At 41.9% G+C, this 21,077-nt stretch overlaps 2 protein-coding genes across 3 annotated transcripts; one reads left to right on the top strand and one right to left on the bottom strand.

Annotated features, from left to right (window-relative positions):
* Positions 1–1,058: 1,058 nt before the first annotated feature.
* On the bottom strand, positions 1,059–9,398 carry LOC128229905 (uncharacterized). The gene is made up of 8 exons (XM_052941808.1): positions 9,102–9,398; positions 8,941–9,014; positions 7,502–8,698; positions 6,980–7,133; positions 6,735–6,863; positions 6,430–6,564; positions 6,101–6,250; positions 1,059–1,453 (listed from the first exon to the last, which is right to left on the bottom strand). The coding sequence occupies exons 1-8, from the start codon at positions 9,199–9,201 to the stop codon at positions 1,287–1,289; spliced, it is 2,106 nt and encodes a 701-aa protein (XP_052797768.1). The 5' UTR covers positions 9,202–9,398; the 3' UTR covers positions 1,059–1,286.
* A 997-nt stretch (positions 9,399–10,395) lies between these two features.
* Positions 10,396–19,006, top strand: LOC128229747 (COMM domain-containing protein 4-like). 2 transcript variants are annotated; one of them, XM_052941562.1, is made up of 9 exons: positions 10,396–10,444; positions 12,785–12,856; positions 13,315–13,380; positions 13,814–13,853; positions 13,989–14,108; positions 14,498–14,578; positions 14,804–14,865; positions 15,067–15,181; positions 18,479–19,006. In XM_052941562.1, exons 1-9 carry the CDS (start codon positions 10,442–10,444, stop codon positions 18,523–18,525), a joined length of 606 nt encoding a protein of 201 aa, XP_052797522.1. In that variant the 5' UTR covers positions 10,396–10,441; the 3' UTR covers positions 18,526–19,006. The 2 variants fall into 2 exon arrangements, with proteins under 2 accessions (XP_052797522.1, XP_052797523.1); XM_052941563.1 differs by lacking the exon at positions 13,315–13,380 and having other exon boundaries at positions 10,427–10,444.
* The last annotated feature ends 2,071 nt before the right edge of the window (positions 19,007–21,077 follow it).

Raw genomic sequence — 21,077 nt, 5'->3', positions numbered from 1 at the left:
ACGGAGTGCTACCATTTGGCTCGTACCCACGCCCGCTAGAACACTAGCACGGAGTGCTACCATTTGGCTCGTACACACGCCCGCTGGAACACTAGCACGTAGTGCTACCATTTGGCTCGTACCCACGCCCGCTAGAACACTAGCACGGAGTGCTACCATTTGGCTCGTACCCACGCCCGCTGGAACACTAGCACGGAGTTCTACCAATTGACTCGTACCCACGCCCGCTAGAACGCTAGCACGGAGTTCTACCAATTGGCTCGTACCCACGCCCGCTGGAACGCTAGCACGGAGTTCTACCAATTGGCTCGTACCCACGCCCGCTGGAACGCTAGCACGGAGTTCTACCAATTGGCTCGTACCCACGCCCGCTAGAACACTAGCACGGAGTTCTACCAATTGGCTCGTACCCACGCCCGCTGGAACGCTAGCACGGAGTTCTACCAATTGGCTTGTACCCACGCCCGCTAGAACACTAGCACGGAGTTCTACCAATTGGCTTGTACCCACGCCCGCTGGAACGCTAGCACGGAGTTCTACCAATTGGCTCGTACCCACGCCCGCTAGAACACTAGCACGGAGTGCTACCATTTGGCTCGTACCCACGCCCGCTGGAAAACTAGCACGGAGTTCTACCAATTGGCTCGTACCCACGCCCGCTGGAAAACTAGCACGGAGTTCTACCAATTGGCTCGTACCCACGCCCGCTAGAACACTAGCACGGAGTGCTACCATTTGGCTCGTACCCACGCGTTGGAATACTAGCACGGAGTTCTACCAATTGGCTCGTACCCACGCCCGCTAGAACACTAGCACGGAGTGCTACCAATTGGCTCGTACCCACGCCCGCTGGAACACTAGCACGGAGTTCTACCAATTGGCTCGTACCCACGCCCGCTGGAACACTAGCACGGAGTTCTACCAATTGACTCGTACCCACGCCCGCTGGAACAATAGCACGGAGTTCTACCAATTGGCTCGGTGCTCTCGAACAAATCCTAAAGCCGGACAGATCCAGCACGTTTCGTTTTAGGAATACCAACCCAGTCTTGTTTTAAACAAAAGTATTTTATTTTTCTCTTCACAAGTCATCACAGCAACTTGCCATTATATCTCGTTATCGCAAGGCAATAGTTAAAGTTATAATTCCATTTAATATACGCATATGATAAATGTAAGGTCATGTCAGTATTTACATTTGCTAACACAGGCCAGATTAACACAGACTTGTAAAAACAATGATAGGGTGTAGTCGATGAGATGTTGACGATGGTTTGCGCTCCTGATCAGCCCCGGCGCATGTGCTGCCTGTATCGATAGCATGTGAAGCAGCACTCACGACTAAGTTCCGGGCTGTCGCACTCGTCTACCCCGTACTGACGGATGTACTCCGCGCAGCCGAACACTCCACGGCCCGTGTTGAACTGGATAGGCGAGTCACCGTACTCACAGCCTTTAATAGAGATAATATGCAGCGTTCACAGCCTATTATAGGGAGAATATGCAACACCGGGGAATATGCAGCACTCACAGCCTGTTATAGGGAGAATATGCAACACTCACAGCCTGTTATAGGGAGAATATGCTGCTCTCACAGCCTGTTATAGGGAGAATATGCCGCTCTCACAGCCTGTAATAGGGAGAGTATGCAGCACTCACAGCCTGTAATAGGGAGAGTATGCAGCACTCACAGCCTGTAATAGGGAGAGTATGCAGCACTCACAGCCTGTAATAGGGAGAGTATGCAGCACTCACAGCCTGTAATAGGGAGAGTATGCCGCTCTCACAGCCTGTAATAGGGAGAGTATGCAGCACTCACAGCCTGTAATAGGGAGAGTATGCAGCACTCACAGCCTGTAATAGGGCAAAAATGCCACACTTACAGCCTGTAATAGGGCAAATATATAGCATTCACAGCCTGTAACAAGGAGAATATGCCACACTCACAGCCTGCAATAGGGAGAATATGCAGCACTTACAGCCTGTTATAGGGAGAATATGCCACACTCACAGCCTGCAATAGGGAGAATATGCAGCACTTACAGCCTGTAATAGGGAGAATATGCAGCACTCACAGCCTGTAATAGGGAAAATATGCAGCACTCACAGCCTGTAATAGGGCAAATATGGCGTACTAATCGCCTGTAACAGGGCAAATATGCCTTACTCACAGCCTGTAATAGGGAGAATATGCTGCTCTCACAGCCTGTAATATGGAAAATATGCCGCACTCACAGCATGTAATAGAGAGAATATGCCACACTCACAGCCTGTAATAGAGAGAATATGCAGCACTCACAGCCTTTAATAGAGAGAATATGACACACTTACAGCCTGTAATAGAGAGAATATGCAACACCACTCACAGCCTGTACTATGGAAAATATGCCACACTCACAGTCTGTAATACAATAATAGAGAGAATATGCAGCACTCACAACTGTAATAGAGAGAATATGACACACTCACAACCTGTAATTGAGAGAAAATGCCACACTCACAACCTGTAATAAAGATAATATGCTACACTCACAACTGTAATAGAGAGAATATGCCGCACTCACAGCCTGTAATAGAGATAATATGCCACACTCACAGCCTGTAATAAAGATAATATGCCACACTCACAACCTGTAATAGAGAGAATATGCCACACTCACAACCTGTAATAAAGATAATATGCCACACTCACAACCTGTAATAGAGAGAATATGCCGCACTCACAGCCTGTAATAGAGATAATATGCCACACTCACAGCCTGTAATAGAGATAATATGCAACACTCACAGCCTGTAATAGAGAGAATATGCAGCACTCACAACCTTTAATAGAGAGAATATGACACACTTACAGCCTGTAATAGAGAGAATATGCAACACCACTCACAGCCTGTACTATGGAAAATATGCCACACTCACAGTCTGTAATACAATAATAGAGAGAATATGCAGCACTCACAACCTGTAATAGAGAGAATATGACACACTCACAACCTGTAATAGAGAGAATATTACACACTCACAACCTGTAATAGAGAGAACATGCCGCACTCGCAGCCTGTAATAGAGAGAACATGCCACACTCACAGCCTGTAATAGAGAGAATATGACACACTCACAACCTGTAATAGAGAGAATATGCAGCAATCACAGCCTGTACTATGGAAAATATGACACACTCACAACCTGTAATAGAGAGAATATTACACACTCACAACCTGTAATAGAGAGAACATGCCGCACTCGCAGCCTGTAATAGAGAGAACATGCCACACTCACAGCCTGTAATAGAGATAATATGAAACACTCACAGCATGTCATAGAGAGAATATGCCACACTTAAAACCTGTAATAAAGATAATATGCCACACTCACAACCTGTAATAGAGAGAATATGCCACACTCACAACCTGTAATAAAGATAATATGCTACACTCACAACCTGTAATAGAGAGAATATGCCGCACTCACAGCCTGTAATAGAGATAATATGCCACACTCACAGCCTGTAATAAAGATAATATGCCACACTCACAACCTGTAATAGAGAGAATATGCCACACTCACAACCTGTAATAAAGATAATATGCCACACTCACAACCTGTAATAGAGAGAATATGCCGCACTCACAGCCTGTAATAGAGATAATATGCCACACTCACAGCCTGTAATAGAGATAATATGCAACACTCACAGCATGTAATAGAGAGAATATGCCACACTTAAAACCTGTTATAGATATAATATGCCACACTTACAGCCTGTAATAGATATAATATGCCACCCTCACAACCTGTAATAGAGAGAATATGCAACACTCACAACCTGTAATAGAGAGAATATGCAACACTCACAGCCTGTAATAGAGATAATATGCAACACTCACAACCTGTAATAGAGATAATATGCCACACTCACAGCCTGTAATAGAGATAATATGCAACACTCACAACCTGTAATAGAGAGAATATGCAACACTCACAACCTGTAATAGAGAGAATATGCAACACTCACAACCTGTAATAGAGAGAATATGCAACACTCATAACATGTTATAGAGAGAAAATGCCACACTCACAACCTGTAATAAAGAGAATATGCAACACTCACAACCTGTAATAAAGAGAATATGCAACACTCACAGCCTGTTATAAGGAGAATATGCAGCGCTCACAGCCTGTAAAAGGGCAAAGATGCCGTACTCATAGCCTGTTATAGGGAGAATATGCAGCTCTAACAGCATGTAATAGAGAGAAAATGCCACTCTCACAGCCTGGAATAGAGAGAATATGCCGCACTCACAACCTGTAATAGGGACCATATGCAACACTCACAACCTGCTATATGGACAATTTGCCACACTCACAGCATGGAATAGGAATAAAATGAAGCACCCACAACCTGTTATAGGGAAAATATGCCGCTCTCACAGCATGTAATAGGGAGAATATGCAGCTCACATAGCTTGTTATAGGGAGATAATTGAGCACTCACAGCCTGTTATAGGGAGAATATGCAACACTCACAGCCTGTTATAGGGAGAATATGCTGCTCTCACAGCCTGTTATAGGGAGAATATGCAGCTCTCACAGCCTGTTATAAGGAGAATATGCCACACTCACAGCCTGTTATAGGGTAATATGCCACACTCACAACCTGTTATAGAGAGAATATGCAGCACTCACAGCCTGCTATAGGAAGAATATGCAGCACTCACAACCTGTTATAGGGAGAATATGCAGCACTCACAGCCTGTAATAGGGAGAATATGCAGCACTCACAGCCTGTTGTAGGGAAAACATGCCGCTCTCACAGCCTGTAATAGGGACAATAAGCCGCACTCACAGCCTGTTATAGGGACAATAAGCCGCTCTCACAGCCTGTTATAGGGAGGAATATGCAGTACTCACAGCCTGTTATAGGGAGAATATGGAGACTCACAGCCTGTTATAGGGAGAATATGCAACACTCACAGTCTGTAATAGGGAGAATATGCTGCTCTAACAGCCTGTTATAGGGAGAATATGCAACACTCACAGTCTGTTATAGGGAGAATACCGTATGCTGCTCTCACAGCTTGTTGTAGGGAAAATATGCCGCTCTCACAGCATGTAATAGGGAGAATATGCAGCACCCACAGCCTGTTATACGGAGAATATGGAGCACTCACAGCCTGTAATAGGGACAATAAGCCGCTCTCCCAGCCTGTAATAGGGACAATAAGCCGCACTCACAGCCTGTTATAGAAACAATAAGCCGCTCTCACAGCCTGTTATAGAGAGGAACATGCAGTACTCATAGCCTGTTATAGGGAGAATATGCCGATCTCACAGCCTGTTATAGGGAGAATATGCCGCACTCACAGCCTGTAATAGGGAGAATATGCAGCACTCACAGCCTGTTATAGGGACAATAAGCCGCTGTCACAACTTGTTATTGGGAGAATATGCCACACTCACAGCCTGTAATAAGGAGAATATGCAGCACTCACAGCCTGTTATAGGGACAATAAGCCGCTCTCACATCCTGTTATAGGGAGAATATGCAGTTCTCACAACCTGTTATTGGGAGTATATGTCGCTCTCACAGCCTGTAATAGGGCGAATATGCAGCACCCACAGCCTGTTATAGGGACTGGACAATAAGCCGCACTCACAGCCTGTAATAGGGTCAATAAGCCTCTCTGACAGCCTGTTATAGGGTCGATAAGCCGCTCTCACAGCCTGTAATAGGGAGAATATGCAGCACACACTGCCTGAAATAGGGTCAATAAGCCGTTCTTACAGTCTGTAATTTGACAATAAGCTGCTCTCACAGCATGTTTTAGGGAGAATAAGCCGCTCTCATAGCCTGTTATAAGGAGAATATGCAGCACACACAGCCTGTAATAGGGAGAATATACAGCACACACAGCCTGCAATAGGGTCAATAAGCCGCTCTCATAGCCTGTTATAGGGAGAATATGCAGTACTCAATAAAAACACAGTGGATATTCTTGTACGGAAACATACTTTTGACCTAGAATAAATGATATTGGTTTTTAGAAAACAGTTCAATGTAGGTGAACAACTACATATCAACAACTATGCGTGGAATTACCTGGAACCTGTTCCGGCATCCTGGCGGCAAGACTGGGGCACGTGGCGCAGCACAGCTGGCGGACGCTCTCCAGGTAGCAGTTGATCTTCAGTCTCCGGTTCGCGTCAAACGGCTCACAGATCTCCGGACTCTGGTCGCCCCACTGACAATCTGGACAATATTTAAAAACATACGGGTGAAGACATCCAAGTAATACAAAATTAACACGTGTTTACGGTACCCAACTGTATTGAATGTAAAGTTAAAGATGTTCAAGTTATTTTAATTACAGTATAGCCCAATGCATTAAATAATTGTGTTGTGATCCAGTGGTGCGCGGGTGGTTGTACCAGAGCGTTCTGAGTATGCTAGTCTTGGGCACGTGCTGCAACATATACGCTGGTTCTCGGTCAGGTAACACAGGTACGGCATCTGTCGGATATTCTGGCAGCGAGGGGTCAAGTCACCGTAGTCACATGATGTACCTGCGAGCGGGGCGTATATACACATATTAATAACCATATAAGCTTAAATATGACAAAAAATGTATAGCGTTTACAAAAGTGAGGACTACCTGTGTTTTACAACTGATTTTAGAAAGACAGGAAAGCATAAACAAAGTCCTCTAAGTTAGTAATATTGTGTGGCGGATTACCCTGTTGTTGCGACATCTGTGAGCGGAACTGTTCGCAGCGCTCGCAGCAGATCTGCCTGTTCCGGTCGTTGTAGCAATCGAACGGTTGGAGGTCCCTGCACTGGGTCGACCGGTCCCCGTACTCGCAACCTGCACAAGAAACATACACACGTGCAGTGGCAGTATGTAAGAAATGGTAGGAACAACAAGCCACAAGCATCGACCGATAATGATTCACACACCGCAACAAGTTTCCTAATACTTACCAACTTCATCAAAACGTTTTACGGCAATGCAGCTCTGGCAGCACTCGGTGGAGACGCGCTCGTAGTTGTAGCAGACGTAGCGGCCGAGCTGCGCCACAGCCGCGCTGCACTCAAGCCCGTTGATCGTCACCCGCGTCGCCGTCTCAGGGCACGACTGAAAGAAAAACAATGCATGAATGAGTGACCAGATCCTAAAGTGAATGAGCTATTCATTGTTTTATAGTTGTGTAAGAGACTGAAAAAAAGACTTTTTGGGAAATTTTAATAGGATTGCTAAATTTATTTTCAAGATATTTTATGAAACTAAACAAAAGCTGCTATTTGCTACATATAAGCCATAATTAATCATATACAGTAATATTTACGATTTTTAAAACGACAAAACTTACTGGCGATAACTGCATAACCATCAAATTACCTTAATATAAATTGAGTATTGCTTTCATAATCCTATTATCAAATTATCAATGAGCTACACCACTAGTATTATACTGTGAAAACATTCACGGATACGATCGTTACCGGATCTGAGGATATCTGGGACACGATGGGGTCGTACGTGGTCCTGTAGGTGGAACCGCCGCTGTAAAACTGCGTGCCGCCGTAGCTGTTGACGGGACGGCTGCGAGCTGGGTCCACCTCCCCCAAACCTGGCTGTGATCTCCCGCTCTCTGGAGTTCTTGTACCTCCGGCGCTCGATACGTATCTGCCGCCCGAGACGTACCGGCCGCCTTGGGTGCGGCGTGGATCCCCGGAAGGGTAGTTGACATGGTGAGTCATCGTGGCGTCCTGGTATCTTCCACTGATATCGTAGTACTGACCAGTCGAATCCAGATGCCGGCCCTGTGCGTCAACGTAGTGGCCGTTATTGTCCACGTATCTTTGCCCACCGTAATACGACCCTCTCACCTCGGATCGGGAGCTCTGGTAACCAACATTCCTATCTTGAAATTGGGAGTAAACATCACTTGACTGACGGGCTCCATCTTGTCCACTGTATGTTGTTTGTGTCCTGCTCGTTTGTGGATATTGCGACGCGGTTTGTCTGTGGGTCTGGTATGGATTTCCGGCACCTTGTGAGCCAGATGACCCGTAATTGTATCGGCGGTCTCCGGAAACATATCCAGACTGACCACTGTAGCGAGTATCTGTGGCGCCTTGTTCATGGCCACTTCCGGTGACAACGACCTGTCTTCTGATGACGGAGTCTGAGTTATCTCCACCGTCCCCGCCAACAGTGGTCGGATAGATCTCGGCCCGACCGTACTCCTCAGATGTGACTTGTCTATATGGATACTGGGCGGCGTAGGGTTGGCGTCTCTTCTCCTCCTCATCCCCCACCTCATCATCATCATCTTCATCATCATCATCATCATCATCACCATCACCATCGTCGTCATGTGCATTTGGATTTATGTGAGTAACAACATTCTCACTCGCCGAGTTGGCACCATCTTCCTCGAGACGGTCAATGCCCTGGAGCTCTGCGGTTTGCTCCCCCCTGTCTGTCGCCACCATGTCCGCAAGCCGCCTCTCTGCCCCTGTCTCGCTCTCCTCATACCCACCCTCCTCTATCTCCGGCTGGAAGATTGTGTTGACAGTCTCAAACGCGCTGAACCCTTGTGGAATTGACTGTTGTACAGATTTGTCCGATTCAAGCTTAGGGTCAAGCGGATCAGACGCGCGGAATGTGCGGCCAGTTACATGTGGATATCCGGCCTAAAACACACGACCGTATTTACAAAAATGACAATACATATTACTGCTAGTTCTTCATGAGTCTTTGTCCATAAAATATACATGTAGTAGTTATTTTTGTTAAGTTTATGTTTAATAATTTCATCATGATATCTTTTAGTGAATGTTAAGACACGTGTTAAAAAAATGCGTTATTTGTTGAGCTTAAATTTTCTGTGTGTAAAGTAAATGACCAAAGCAGTGAAGCGTTGCGTGGAGTTTACCTTGTGTATGTCGTCCGGGGCCTCCCGTTTGGTCAGTACCCTCAGCTCTATGTTCACTGCTGGCAAGTCGCTGCCTTAAAATAACAAATGAATGTATTTCATTGCAGACACATATAACTTCACAAATCCACAAACCAAAATATTAACTTAATTGTTGTTACCTTCATTTTCCAATTTTGTAGACTTAGATTCAGCTATTAAAGAAAGTGTCAAAGTACAAAGCACAACTAACAGAAATGTATCCATAATTTCCAGATGCATGCTGTTAGCACTTAGTTATAAATCCGTGTTAAGTTCAAGGAAGTGTTAACACTTGAAATTCCACTGTAATTAACATGGAGATTAATTCCTGAATAATTGCGCAATATCCTATGGCTTGTCTCCCCGGTAGATCTATCGCGGAATTCCTGTCGGCATATCCGACAGGTGAGCCAGTGCCGAAATACCGTGTGCCCTCACTATTTCCTAAGAGGCTATGTTAGTGCGAGTTTATTTTACAATCATGAAAAGAGTCGAACAAACTTGTGTGGCATATTTATTCTTTTCTAATTGGTTTCTTCTTCCGTGCCACGCAACACGTTAATGATAGTTCTTAAATTCTTTTTAAAACAGGCAACGCAAAAAGAATACGCGCTGCGCTTTCGATGTCTACGGCACGAGGAATTAAGCCGGAGGTAACATGTGTCTGGGATGTGTGCCAAAACGTGAACACTATTAATATACCCATGTCATGTACCTGTTCATCATTACACTAGATCTAACGGTATCGTCGTGTTCATGTTTGATTATTCAGTAAATCTTACCGCACGTGCTTTGACGTTGTTAAGACATTAAAACCATAGGTTTCAAATAAAAGTAACTTGTCATCGACGACGTTCGTTAAAAGTCTTACGTTATTTTTATAAGATAAGTTTAAATAAAAATTTCTTCCTGGCGATTTCAATCTCCAAATGTTTTAAAAAAACTATATAAAACCTGGGAGTAAAATTGGTCCAAGATCATACACATTATTAATATCATACATATATGCCTGAATGTACTATGACTTTTTGCTCAAATGTACGTTGTACATATATTGTATCTCTCTGAAATCTTATGTGATATTGTTTGAACAGAATTACCTGAAAAAATATTCATGTAACGACAAGCCGCTTTCATAACAATGACATTAACACGTACGCAGGAGTATTTTCCCGACAGAATATACTGTATAATAGTACTTTCAATGGAAATCATGATGATGGACAATACCAGTTGGCCTACAAGGATTGTTTAAAGTGTATCACCGGCGCACGTCACGTACCCTGGTACAGGTCTACCGCCCAAAACGTACCAGCCGACTTGGGTTCGGCGTGGGTCTATGGGAATCTGGCTGACAAATAAAACAGCATTTCACAGGACAGGGCGACCAACAAGCAACATGGTGTTCATTGGTTGACTGCTACCCCATCACTTACTTTCTGGACTTTCTTTCGTTCGGTTAAAGTTACTTGGGGTTAAAATGGTAGGTGGAACAAGATTTAGTTATATACTTTTTAGTATTTTTCTTCAGTGTGTGTTAGGAAACACGAAGAAAATATTCCAGTGGGCCGTTTTTATTGATAGTATTTTGTAAAACATAATGTATTTTTCACTGTATTAAGTGCTAGATAATGACAGATTGACATCTGACTGTGATTTCGGATATTATACTCGGATACAGTTTATCCGTATTTAGAAAAATACGATAGGTGACCGAGGACCTATCGTCATGTCAAATGTGAAAGGACAGAAGTGTACCGTTATGAATAGGGGAGGGGGGCAGAAGGAATGTCATGTCACATTGTGAATGAGGGCAGTAGGGGTGTCTAGTCCACATAATTGTACGTTGACATATTTTTTTACGATATTTGATATGGCAAATCATTCACATACCAATCAATTTGTACCAAAAGTGGGTAGTTATTCTGATCGGGATTTCAGGTTAAAGCAAATTGCGTCCGTCAAATATCCTATAAACAAGAAATATTACTAGATAATGTTATTTTATATAAGTTCCGTACACTAAAAATAAATATCCAACAAATAATTATGAGTTTGATGGGGTTTTTCTTCATTTCATTCTGTCAAAACATAACAATATATACATGAACGGAACCTGCAGGGCTGCACTTCACAGCTTTACAATAATCGGAACACTTCAGCCATGGCCGAGTTGTTATGATTGTATTTACAAGGTCTATCTCGAAGCTTGTCAGAGGTGGCCGAGTTATTACGATTAGGTCGTGTTGTTCCGCTTGGCATAATTCTTGTCTGTGTCAGTCAAGTTCTGTTTTATTGGAAAGGTAAATCATGTGTTTTAATGCTTGTTTTGTGCAAAATAGCTTTGCTCTTACATGGTCAAATATTAATATAAACCTTATTATCCATTTCAAACATAAAATACTTCACTTAATACAATTTCAATATTTTTGATAAGGGAGCAGGATAGGTGTCATGTCACATATTGAATGGGAGCAAAAGAGAGATGTCATGTTACATTGTGAATGGGAGCAGAAGAGGTGTCATGTCACATTGTGAATTGGAGCAGAAGAGGTGTCATGTAACATTGTGAATGGGAGCAGAAAGGGTGTCATGTCACATTGTAAATGGGGGCTGGAGGGGCACCATGTCACATTGTGAATGGGAAAATAAGGGGTGTCATGCCACATTGTGAATGGGAGCAGAACGGGTGTCATGTCACATTGTGAATGGGAGCAGAAGGGGTGTCATGTCACATTGTGAATGGGAGCAGAAGGGGTGTCATGTCACATTGTGAATGGGGGCAGGAGGGGTGTCATGTCACATTGTGAATGGGAGCAGAAGGGGTGTCATGTAACATTGTAAATGGGAGCAGAAAGGGTGTCATGTCACATTGTGAATGAGAAGGGTAGTCATGCCACATTGTGAATGGGATGATAAGGGGTGTCATGTTACATTGTGAATGGGAGCAGGATGGGTGTCATGTTACATTGTGAATGGGGGCAGGATGGGTGTCATGTCACATTGTGAATGGGAGCAGGATGGTGTCATGTCACATTGTGAATGGGGAAGTGGTGTCATGACTCATTGTTAATTGGGAGGGGGCAGGAGGGATGTCATGTGGCACTGTTAAATGGGGCAGGAGGGGTGTCATGTCACACTGTGAAATCGGGCAGGAGGGGTGTCATGTCACACTGTGAAATGGCGCAGGAGGGGTGTCATGTCTCATTGTGAATTGGGAAGGGAGGAGGAGGGTTGTCATGTCTCATTGTGATTTAGCAATGGGGAGGAGGTTTTTCATGTCACACTGTGAATGGGGGAGGAGGGTTGTCATGTCACATTGTGAATGAGAGCAGGAGTGTGTCATGTCTCATTGTGAATTCGTAGAGAAGGAGGAGGTGTTTCATGTCACATTGTGAATGGGAGCAGGAGAGGTGTCATGTGTCTTAATGTACCGTACCCTCATGCAAAAGTTATCATGCCTTTATAACAAGTTAAGATAATAGTACATGGAAAGACACCAAAATTCAGCCAGGACACACTGCAGATTTACCTGCAGCCTACATTTAGGTTTGCACCTCACTGTCTGACACAGGGGTTTCGATAAGTGGACATAGATGTCTGATACAGGGATTTCAATAAGTGGCCATAGACATCTGATATGTGTAAAATAAACATCAGATACCTGCTACAGTTGTCATGTTGTTAATATTTTTTGGGCCATTGGGTTTAAAAGGCTCAAAAAAATACAAAACAGAGTGACAGACTAACCACCCCTTGCTTTCAATAAACTATGTTGGTTGAAAAATTAACATTTTAAATGTAAAATACTGTATTTTTTCAGAGGTTCAGATTTTGTGGAGATTTGGACTGCCCGGACTGGGTCTTGGCAGAAATAAGCATACTTTCCAAAATGGTAGGTGAACTTTATAATGATCATAGACTATACTGATTACAGTTTATGAGTGGAAAAAGTCCCAAAGACAAGTTTGAAACAAGAGATTTACAGTTAGAATCTTAAATAGAATAACTGTTATTTCCACCTAGCAATCACCCCTTCTAGAGTGCTTTCGCAGCCTCAGTTACGATTTAAAAAAATACCATCAAAGAGATCGTCAAAACTGATTTTGCATCAATTTTACTGGCTAGTCTTTTGAATATTATTTCCATTCTCAAATGAAATAAGTAAAAGACATGAGTGCAGTACAAAGATTATTCATAGCAAATGTTGATTAAACCCTTTGAAAATTAAGAAAGATGTTAACGAAAAATGTAAAAAATGGCGAGATTAATGTACTTGACCAGTATACTTGATATTCTTTCAGTTCTTAGTAAAACTTGTTCCATAGGCTGAGGAGAAGTTGTTTATTTCAGACATCAATCAAGATGAAGCTGCTATGTGTGCAGGTCATCAAGATGATGCTTGGACAAGAGATTGATGTATGACTTAATGTATTCTCAGTTAATCATGCAGGAGGGTATTTTTTCTTTAATTTTTATATCTCCGTTGATGATGTTAATTAAAGCAAGTTTACGTATTCGAGTGAAAACCCATACAGTTGATATCCCAGGGACAGGCTAAAAAACTTCGAGCCTCACGAATATCGAGCCAAGCGGGGAATGCTTATAATGAGTAAAACAAAATCAGTCCTTAACATCAAGTTCGCGCCAACGAGGAAATTGATCCATCAACATTGATATTGATATTGCTATCAAGCCAACAGGTTTCAGCTGGATAGACAGAATGGTTTAACAAGTATATTGTTTACATCCTATTTAAAATTATTATGTGCATCTTATTGCATTGAATTTGCCTGGAAAATTTTGAAAAACGCACCACATGTATTATATTTGATATGTGTTTTTTTCACAGTATGACAAAGTGTACAAGCTTACAGCAGATGCCAAGTTTGGTAAGTTTTCACTTTAAATCAACATATGTTTGTCATACAATAAATTTTAATTTGTATTTTTTTTTACTCTAATTAAAAGTATTGCTAATGTGTGTAGGTAGTGTATGTGTGTTTTATTGTAGCTGTATGTTGCAGAGGAGGGTGATGTGAAGGCGAGTATATCGGCCCTGCACTTTATACTGGCCAGCGCTGCCAAATATGCTGTTGACGCAGACTCCCTTGCCAACGAGCTGCAGCAGCTCGGCCTTCCGAAAGGTTTGTGTGTTTGGATATGTGCTACAAGTATTATCAAAGTATTCGATAGTTTGGTTTGGTTTGTTATGGGGGATTGCCTGTTTCAAGCCAGTCATCAGTCACTTAAACAGGTAGGACATGGCATCATAGTGTTTGCTTGTGCATAGAAATTAGGAGTATAATAATAATAGTACTATTAAGAAATTAATATACTGTATAAATTACCTGGTATATGTCATATAAGTTACCAGGTGTTTGATCCAAGAGAGTTTGAACCAATGGAATGGGGTTCCGCTGTAAATATATATATATATAATTTTATATTTACTTGTATTCTGAATTGTGACAGTGATCTAGACTGTAAACTGTATCTGTGTAACGGCAAAATATATAGTTTGTAACTATCATAGAGCACACAGCCTCCCTGGGGAAGTCCTATGGGGACAGTCTGTGCCAGCTCCAGGAGCAGTTTGGGAAGGAGAGCCTCAAATGTAAGCAGTTAAACGTGCCACACAATCACATGAGCCTCTTCAGAATAGTATTGTTGTGTTCTTTCTTTTTTGAAATTAATTTCTGTTATACTTAAAGAAAAAATTGTGGTGACCTATCTTGATGTTTTTGGCAGTCTTCAAACAATGGTATCACATATGCTTGTGTATGCATGGTTGGTGTTTTATTCTCCCGTCCATCCCTGCCCTACTTTTGTGTTGTTCCAGTGTCACAGCTTGAGGGGGTGGAGTGGCGAGTGGACTACATCCTCAGCTCCAGTCTTCTCCAGGTAAACAATGATCCATCTAGTACTTCATAAATAATACAAAGTTTTGTTAACGAGCAATAACTATCATTGTAAAACAGCAGCGCTTCATAAAAATGTTTCGTCAGTCTTATAGATGTTTTTGTCATTTGCTAAGTAACATTGATTATATTATAACTAAATGTGCAGTGTATGAGAAATATTGCATGATTGTTTGCATCTCAGGAGATAAACGAGCCTTGTGTACAGATGAAGATGAACGTGAAGTCAGTCGCGACGGGGACTGCAGAGCCTGTCGCCTTCACAGCCACCTCCGACAAATTCCGTGTCTTCCTCAATGGTAAGTTAAGCATCTTTAAATGTATTTCAATATATACTGTGTTTACTATGATTTAATACATCAGCTGTCTCTGAATATGATCTTAACAGAAACTCATGTATACAACTTAAAATAATTTTTATCCAATCAAAATTATCGTTTAAATGCTTTTTGTTTCCTGTTTAATCACAGTCCACATGGCAGTCACAGTGTGTGCATATGACAGTTCACATGGCAGTTACATGGTGTGCCTATCACAGTTTACACGGCATTTATATGGTGTGCCTATCACAGTTCACACCGCATTTATATGGTGTGTTAATCACAGTTCGCACCGCAGTTATATGGTGTGCCCATCACAGTTCACATGGCATTTATATGGTGTGCCCATCACAGTTCATATGGCATTTATATGGTGTGCCCATCACAGTTCATATGGCATTTATATGGTGTGCCCATTACAGTTCACATGGCATTTATATGGTGTGCCCATCACAGTTCATATGGCATTTATATGGTGTGCCCATCACAGTTCACATGGCATTTATATGGTGTGCCTATCACAGTTCACACCGCATTTATATGGTGTGTTAATCACAGTTAACACCGCATTTATATGGTGTGCCCATCACAGTTCACATGGCATTTATATGGTGTGCCCATCACAGTTCATATGGCATTTATATGGTGTGCCCATTACAGTTCACATGGCATTTATATGATGTGCCCATCACAGTTCACATGGCATTTATATGGTGTGCCCATCACAGTTCACATGGCATTTATATGGTGTGCTCATCACAGTTCACATGGCATTTATATGGTGTGCCCATCACAGTTCACATGGCATTTATATGTTGTGCCTATCACAGTTCACACCGCATTTATATGGTGTGCCCATCACAGTTCACATGGCATTTATATGATGTGCCCATCACAGTTCACATGGCATTTATATGGTGTGCCCATCACAGTTCACATGGCATTTATATGGTGTGCCCATCACAGTTCACATGGCATTTAAATGGTGTGCCCATCACAGTTCACATGGCATTTATATGGTGTGCCCATCACAGTTCACATGGCATTTATATGGTGTGCCCATCACAGTTCACATGGCATTTATATGGTGTGCATATCACAGTTCACACGGCAGTTATATGGTGTGCCTATCACAGTTCACACGGCAGTTACATGGTGTGCATATCACAGTTCACACGGCTGTTACATGGTGTGCCTATCACAGTTCACATGTCAGTTATATGGTGTGCATATCACAGTTCACACGGCAGTTATATGGTGTGCATATCACAGTTCACATGACAGTTCACACGGCAGTTACATGGTGTGCATATCACAGTTCACACGGCAGTTATATGGTGTGCATATCACAGTTCACATGGCAGTTCACACGGCTGTTACATGGTGTGCATATCACTGTTCACACAGCAGTTACATGGTGTGCATATCACAGTTCACACGGCAGTTATATGGTGTGCATATCACAGTTCACATGGCAGTTCACATGGCTGTTACATGGTGTGCATATCACTGTTCACACAGCAGTTACATGGTGTGCATATCACAGTTCACACGGCAGTTACATGGTGTGCATATCACAGTTCACATGGCATTTATATGGTGTGCATGTCACAGTTCACATGGTATTTATATGGTGTGCCTGTCACAGTTCACACGGCATTTATATGGTGTGCCTATCACAGTTCACACGGCAGTTACATGGTGTGCCTATCACAGTTCACACGGCAGATACATGGTGTGCATATCACAGTTCACACGGCAGTTACATGGTGTGCATATCACAGTTCACACGGCAGTTACATGGTGTGCATATCACAGTTCACATGGCAGTAACATGGTGTGCATGTCACAGTTCACACGGCAGTTACATGGTGTGCATATCACAGTTCACACGGCAGTTACATGGTGTGCATATCACAGTTCACACGGCAGTTACATGGTGTGCATATCACAGTTCACAAGGCATTTATATGGTGTGCATGTCACAGTTCACACGGCATTTATATGGTGTGCATGTCACAGTTCACACGACATTTATATGGTGTGCATGTCACAGTTCACATGGCAGTTACATTGTGTGCCTATCACAGTTCACACGGCAGTTACATGGTGTGCCTATCACAGTTCACATGGCATTTATATGGCAAACACATCACAGTATACAGCAAACACATCACCATATAGAGCAAACAATTCACTGTATACAGCAAACACATCACTGTATACAGCAAACACATCACCGTATACAGCAAACACATCACCATATACAGCAAACACATCTCAGTATACAGCAAACACATCACTGTATACAGCAACACATCACAGTATCCAGCAAACACATCACTGTATACAGCAAACACATCACCATATACAGCAAACACATCTCAGTATACAGCAAACACATCACTGTATACAGCAACACATCACAGTATCCAGCAAACACATCACAGAATCCAGCAAACACATCACCATATACAGCAAACACATCACAGTTTACAGCAAACACATCAATTTATACAGCAAATACATCACAGTATACAGCAAACACATCAACATATACAGCAAACATATCACTGTATACAGCAAACACATCAACATATACAGCAAACATATCACTGTATACAGCAAACACATCAACATATACAGCAAACATATCACTGTATACAGCAAACACATCAACATATACAGCAAACATATCACTGTATACAGCAAACAAATCAACATATACAGCAAACACATCTCAGTATACAGCAAACACATCACTGTATACAGCAACACATCACAGTATCCAGCAAACACATCACTGTATACAGCAAACATATCACAGAATCCAGCAAACACAACACCATATACAGCAAACACATCACAGTATACAGCAAACACATCAACACATACAGCAAACACATCACAGTATACAGCAAACACATCAACATATACAGCAAACATATCACTGTATACAGCCAACACATCACCGTTTACAGCAAAAACATCACAGAATCCAGCAAACACATCACCATATACAGCAAACACATCACAGTATACAGCAAACACATCAACATATACAGCAAACATATCACTGTATACAGCAAACACATCACTGTTTACAGCAAAAATATCACCATATACAGCAAACACATCACCATATACAGCAAACACATCACAGTATACAGCAAACACATCACCATATACAGCAAACACATCACCATGATGTGTTTGCTGTATACAGTGATGTGTTTTATAGTTTTATAGTTTATACATGTTTGCTTCATTTTTCAGAATTGAAGCAGGCTGGTGCTATGATGGACAACCTAGCCTCGACCTGATCTGGGAAGTGTAGGATTTAAGATGAAGGACTCACTGTGATCATGATCACATATTGTACACATGCAGACATAAACAATTGTTCTGTCAGTGCCAGTTTTTACATTCCAAATGTGATTGCATTCAAAGCTTCAAATGTTGGCAGACAGCTGCACCATACATCTTTGAACGTATGAGCAACAATAATTTATTATGCAAGTGTTTAATTGTCATAGAATGAATATCAGGCCACAAAGAAAAGAATTAGAAATATTTGTGTTTTCAGTCTTATTATATAAATATCCGTTGACCTACAAGTGACCCTGATCCGTTCAGTCAAAAGCTCTATCCAATGATTACTGAAGAACTAGAACTGAAATGCTGATGAATGTTTGTATTATTTTGTTGTTTAGGCTGCAGCAGCTGTCAAATATATTTTAAAATGCTGAAAGTGCAATATTTTGTGTCTTGTATATTATTGAATAAAAATTTGTAATAACATAACAGCTTGGTAAAATGTATTACAGTTTCAGATATGCCCATTATGCCTTTGAAAAATGTTATGTTTTGATTGGATTAAAAATGGTACAATGTAGTAATAGTGGTCTGAGAATTTGCAGTCATCACCAAACAAGTTTGGGTTGTGTAAAACAAACAGATTGAAGTGACGGGACAGGAAACAAAGGAGTAGCTCCTCCTACCAATGTGGCCTCCTACAAAGTGATCATACAAACGTTCATCAAGGTCAGTTTTCAACCAGTCAGATCTATAGAAGTTCCAGCATTACAGCCACTATAATACAGGGCTTGCACTAATTAACCTCAGATCACACAGATCCCGACTACATTTCAATGCAGCTGCAGGAAGCAGTCAAAGCAAAATTGTCAAACTGACCCTCATTCAGGTAGCAATCATTTTCTCCATCTTCAAAAAGGTTGATTGACACCAAGCATGCACTTACAGGCAATATGCCGTCTTTCACTTGCGTACTCCTTAAATGTATCATACACATAAGTATAATGGCTTTAAGACGCTTTTAGAACGCAGAATACAGACAGCAGCAAAATGGCTCAGTATCGTACACAGCAGTATAATGGTTTAGTATCATACACAGCAGTATAATGGCTCAGTATCATACACAGCAGTATCATTGCTCAGTATCATACACAGCAGTATAATGGCTCAGTATCATACACAGCAGTATAATGGCTCAGTATCATACACAGCAGTATAATTGCTCAGTATCATACACAGCTGTATAATTGTTCAGTATCATACACAGCTGTGTGTAGGCTGAGTATAATAAAGCAGTATAATGGCTCAGTATCATACCCCTGTATAACGGCTCAGTATCATACACAGCTGTAAAATGGCACAGTATCATACACAGCAGCTTAATGGCCCAGTATGATACACATCAGTATAATGGCCCAGTATCATACCCAACAGTATAATGGCTCAGTATCATACACAGCAGTATAATGGCACAGTATCATACACAGCAGTATAATGGTTCAGTATCATACACTGCTGTGTGTAGGCTGAGTATAATATAGCAGTATGGCACAGTATCATACACAGCAGTATAATTGCTCAGTATCATACACAGCAGCTTAATGGCCCAGTATGATACACAACAGTATAATGGCCCAGTATCATACCCAGCAGTATAATGGCCCAGTACACAGCAGTATAATGGCCCAGTATCATACTCAGCAGTATAATGGCCTAGTACACAGCAGTATAATGGCCCAGTATCATACACAGCAGTATAATGGTCCAGTATAATACACAGCAGTACAATGGCCCAGTATAATACACAGCAGTACAATGGCCCAGTATAATACACAGCAGTATAATGGCCCAGTATAATACACAGCAGTATAATGGTCCAGTATAATACACAGCAGTATAATGGTCCAGTATAATACACAGCAGTATAATGGCCCAGTATAATACACAGCAGTATAATGGCCCAGTATAATACACAGCAGTATACTGGCCCAGTATAATACACAGCAGTATAATGGCTCAGTATCATTCACAGCTGTATAATGTCTCAGTGTCATACACAGCAGTATAATGTCTCAGTGTCATACACAGCAGTATAATGTCTCAGTGTCATACACAGCAGTATAATGTCTCAGTGTCATACACAGCAGTATAATGTCTCAGTGTCATACACAGCAGTATAATGTCTCAGTGTCATACACAGCTGTATAATGTCTCAGTATCATACACAGCAGTATAATGTCTCAGTATGATACACAGCTGTATAATGTCTCAGTGTCATACACAGCAGTATAATGTCTCAGTGTCATACACAGCAGTATAATGTCTCAGTGTCATACACAGCAGTATAATGTCTCAGTGTCATACACAGCAGTATAATGTCTCAGTGTCATACACAGCAGTATAATGTCTCAGTATCATACACAGCAGTATAATGTCTCAGTGTCATACACAGCTGTATAATGTCTCAGTATCATACACAGCTGTATAATGTCTCAGTGTCATACACAGCAGTATAATGTCTCAGTGTCATACACAGCTGTATAATGTCTCAGTATCATAC

The sequence above is a fragment of the Mya arenaria genome, chromosome 4 (assembly GCF_026914265.1).
Source record: "Mya arenaria isolate MELC-2E11 chromosome 4, ASM2691426v1".
Taxonomy (NCBI): Eukaryota; Metazoa; Mollusca; class Bivalvia; order Myida; family Myidae; genus Mya; species Mya arenaria.
This window is presented reverse-complemented; position numbering and strand designations above follow the sequence as displayed.

What these genes read in the sequence shown, in the direction of transcription:
- LOC128229905 (XM_052941808.1), bottom strand. Translation starts at nt 9,201, where the DNA reads ATGCATCTGGAAATTATGGATACATTTCTGTTAGTTGTGCTTTGTACT. An exon ending in CCCAGATATCCTCAGATCCG is followed by an intron (nt 7,134 to 7,501) that starts GTAACGATCGTA and finishes TTTTTCTTTCAG; the next exon opens with TCGTGCCCTGAGACGGCGAC. An exon ending in ACAGATGTCGCAACAACAGG is followed by an intron (nt 6,565 to 6,734) that starts GTAATCCGCCAC and finishes CCCCGCTCGCAG; the next exon opens with GTACATCATGTGACTACGGT.
- LOC128229747 (XM_052941562.1), top strand. An exon ending in TACAGCAGATGCCAAGTTTG is followed by an intron (nt 13,854 to 13,988) that starts GTAAGTTTTCAC and finishes TGTATGTTGCAG; the next exon opens with AGGAGGGTGATGTGAAGGCG. An exon ending in ATTCCGTGTCTTCCTCAATG is followed by an intron (nt 15,182 to 18,478) that starts GTAAGTTAAGCA and finishes TTCATTTTTCAG; the next exon opens with AATTGAAGCAGGCTGGTGCT.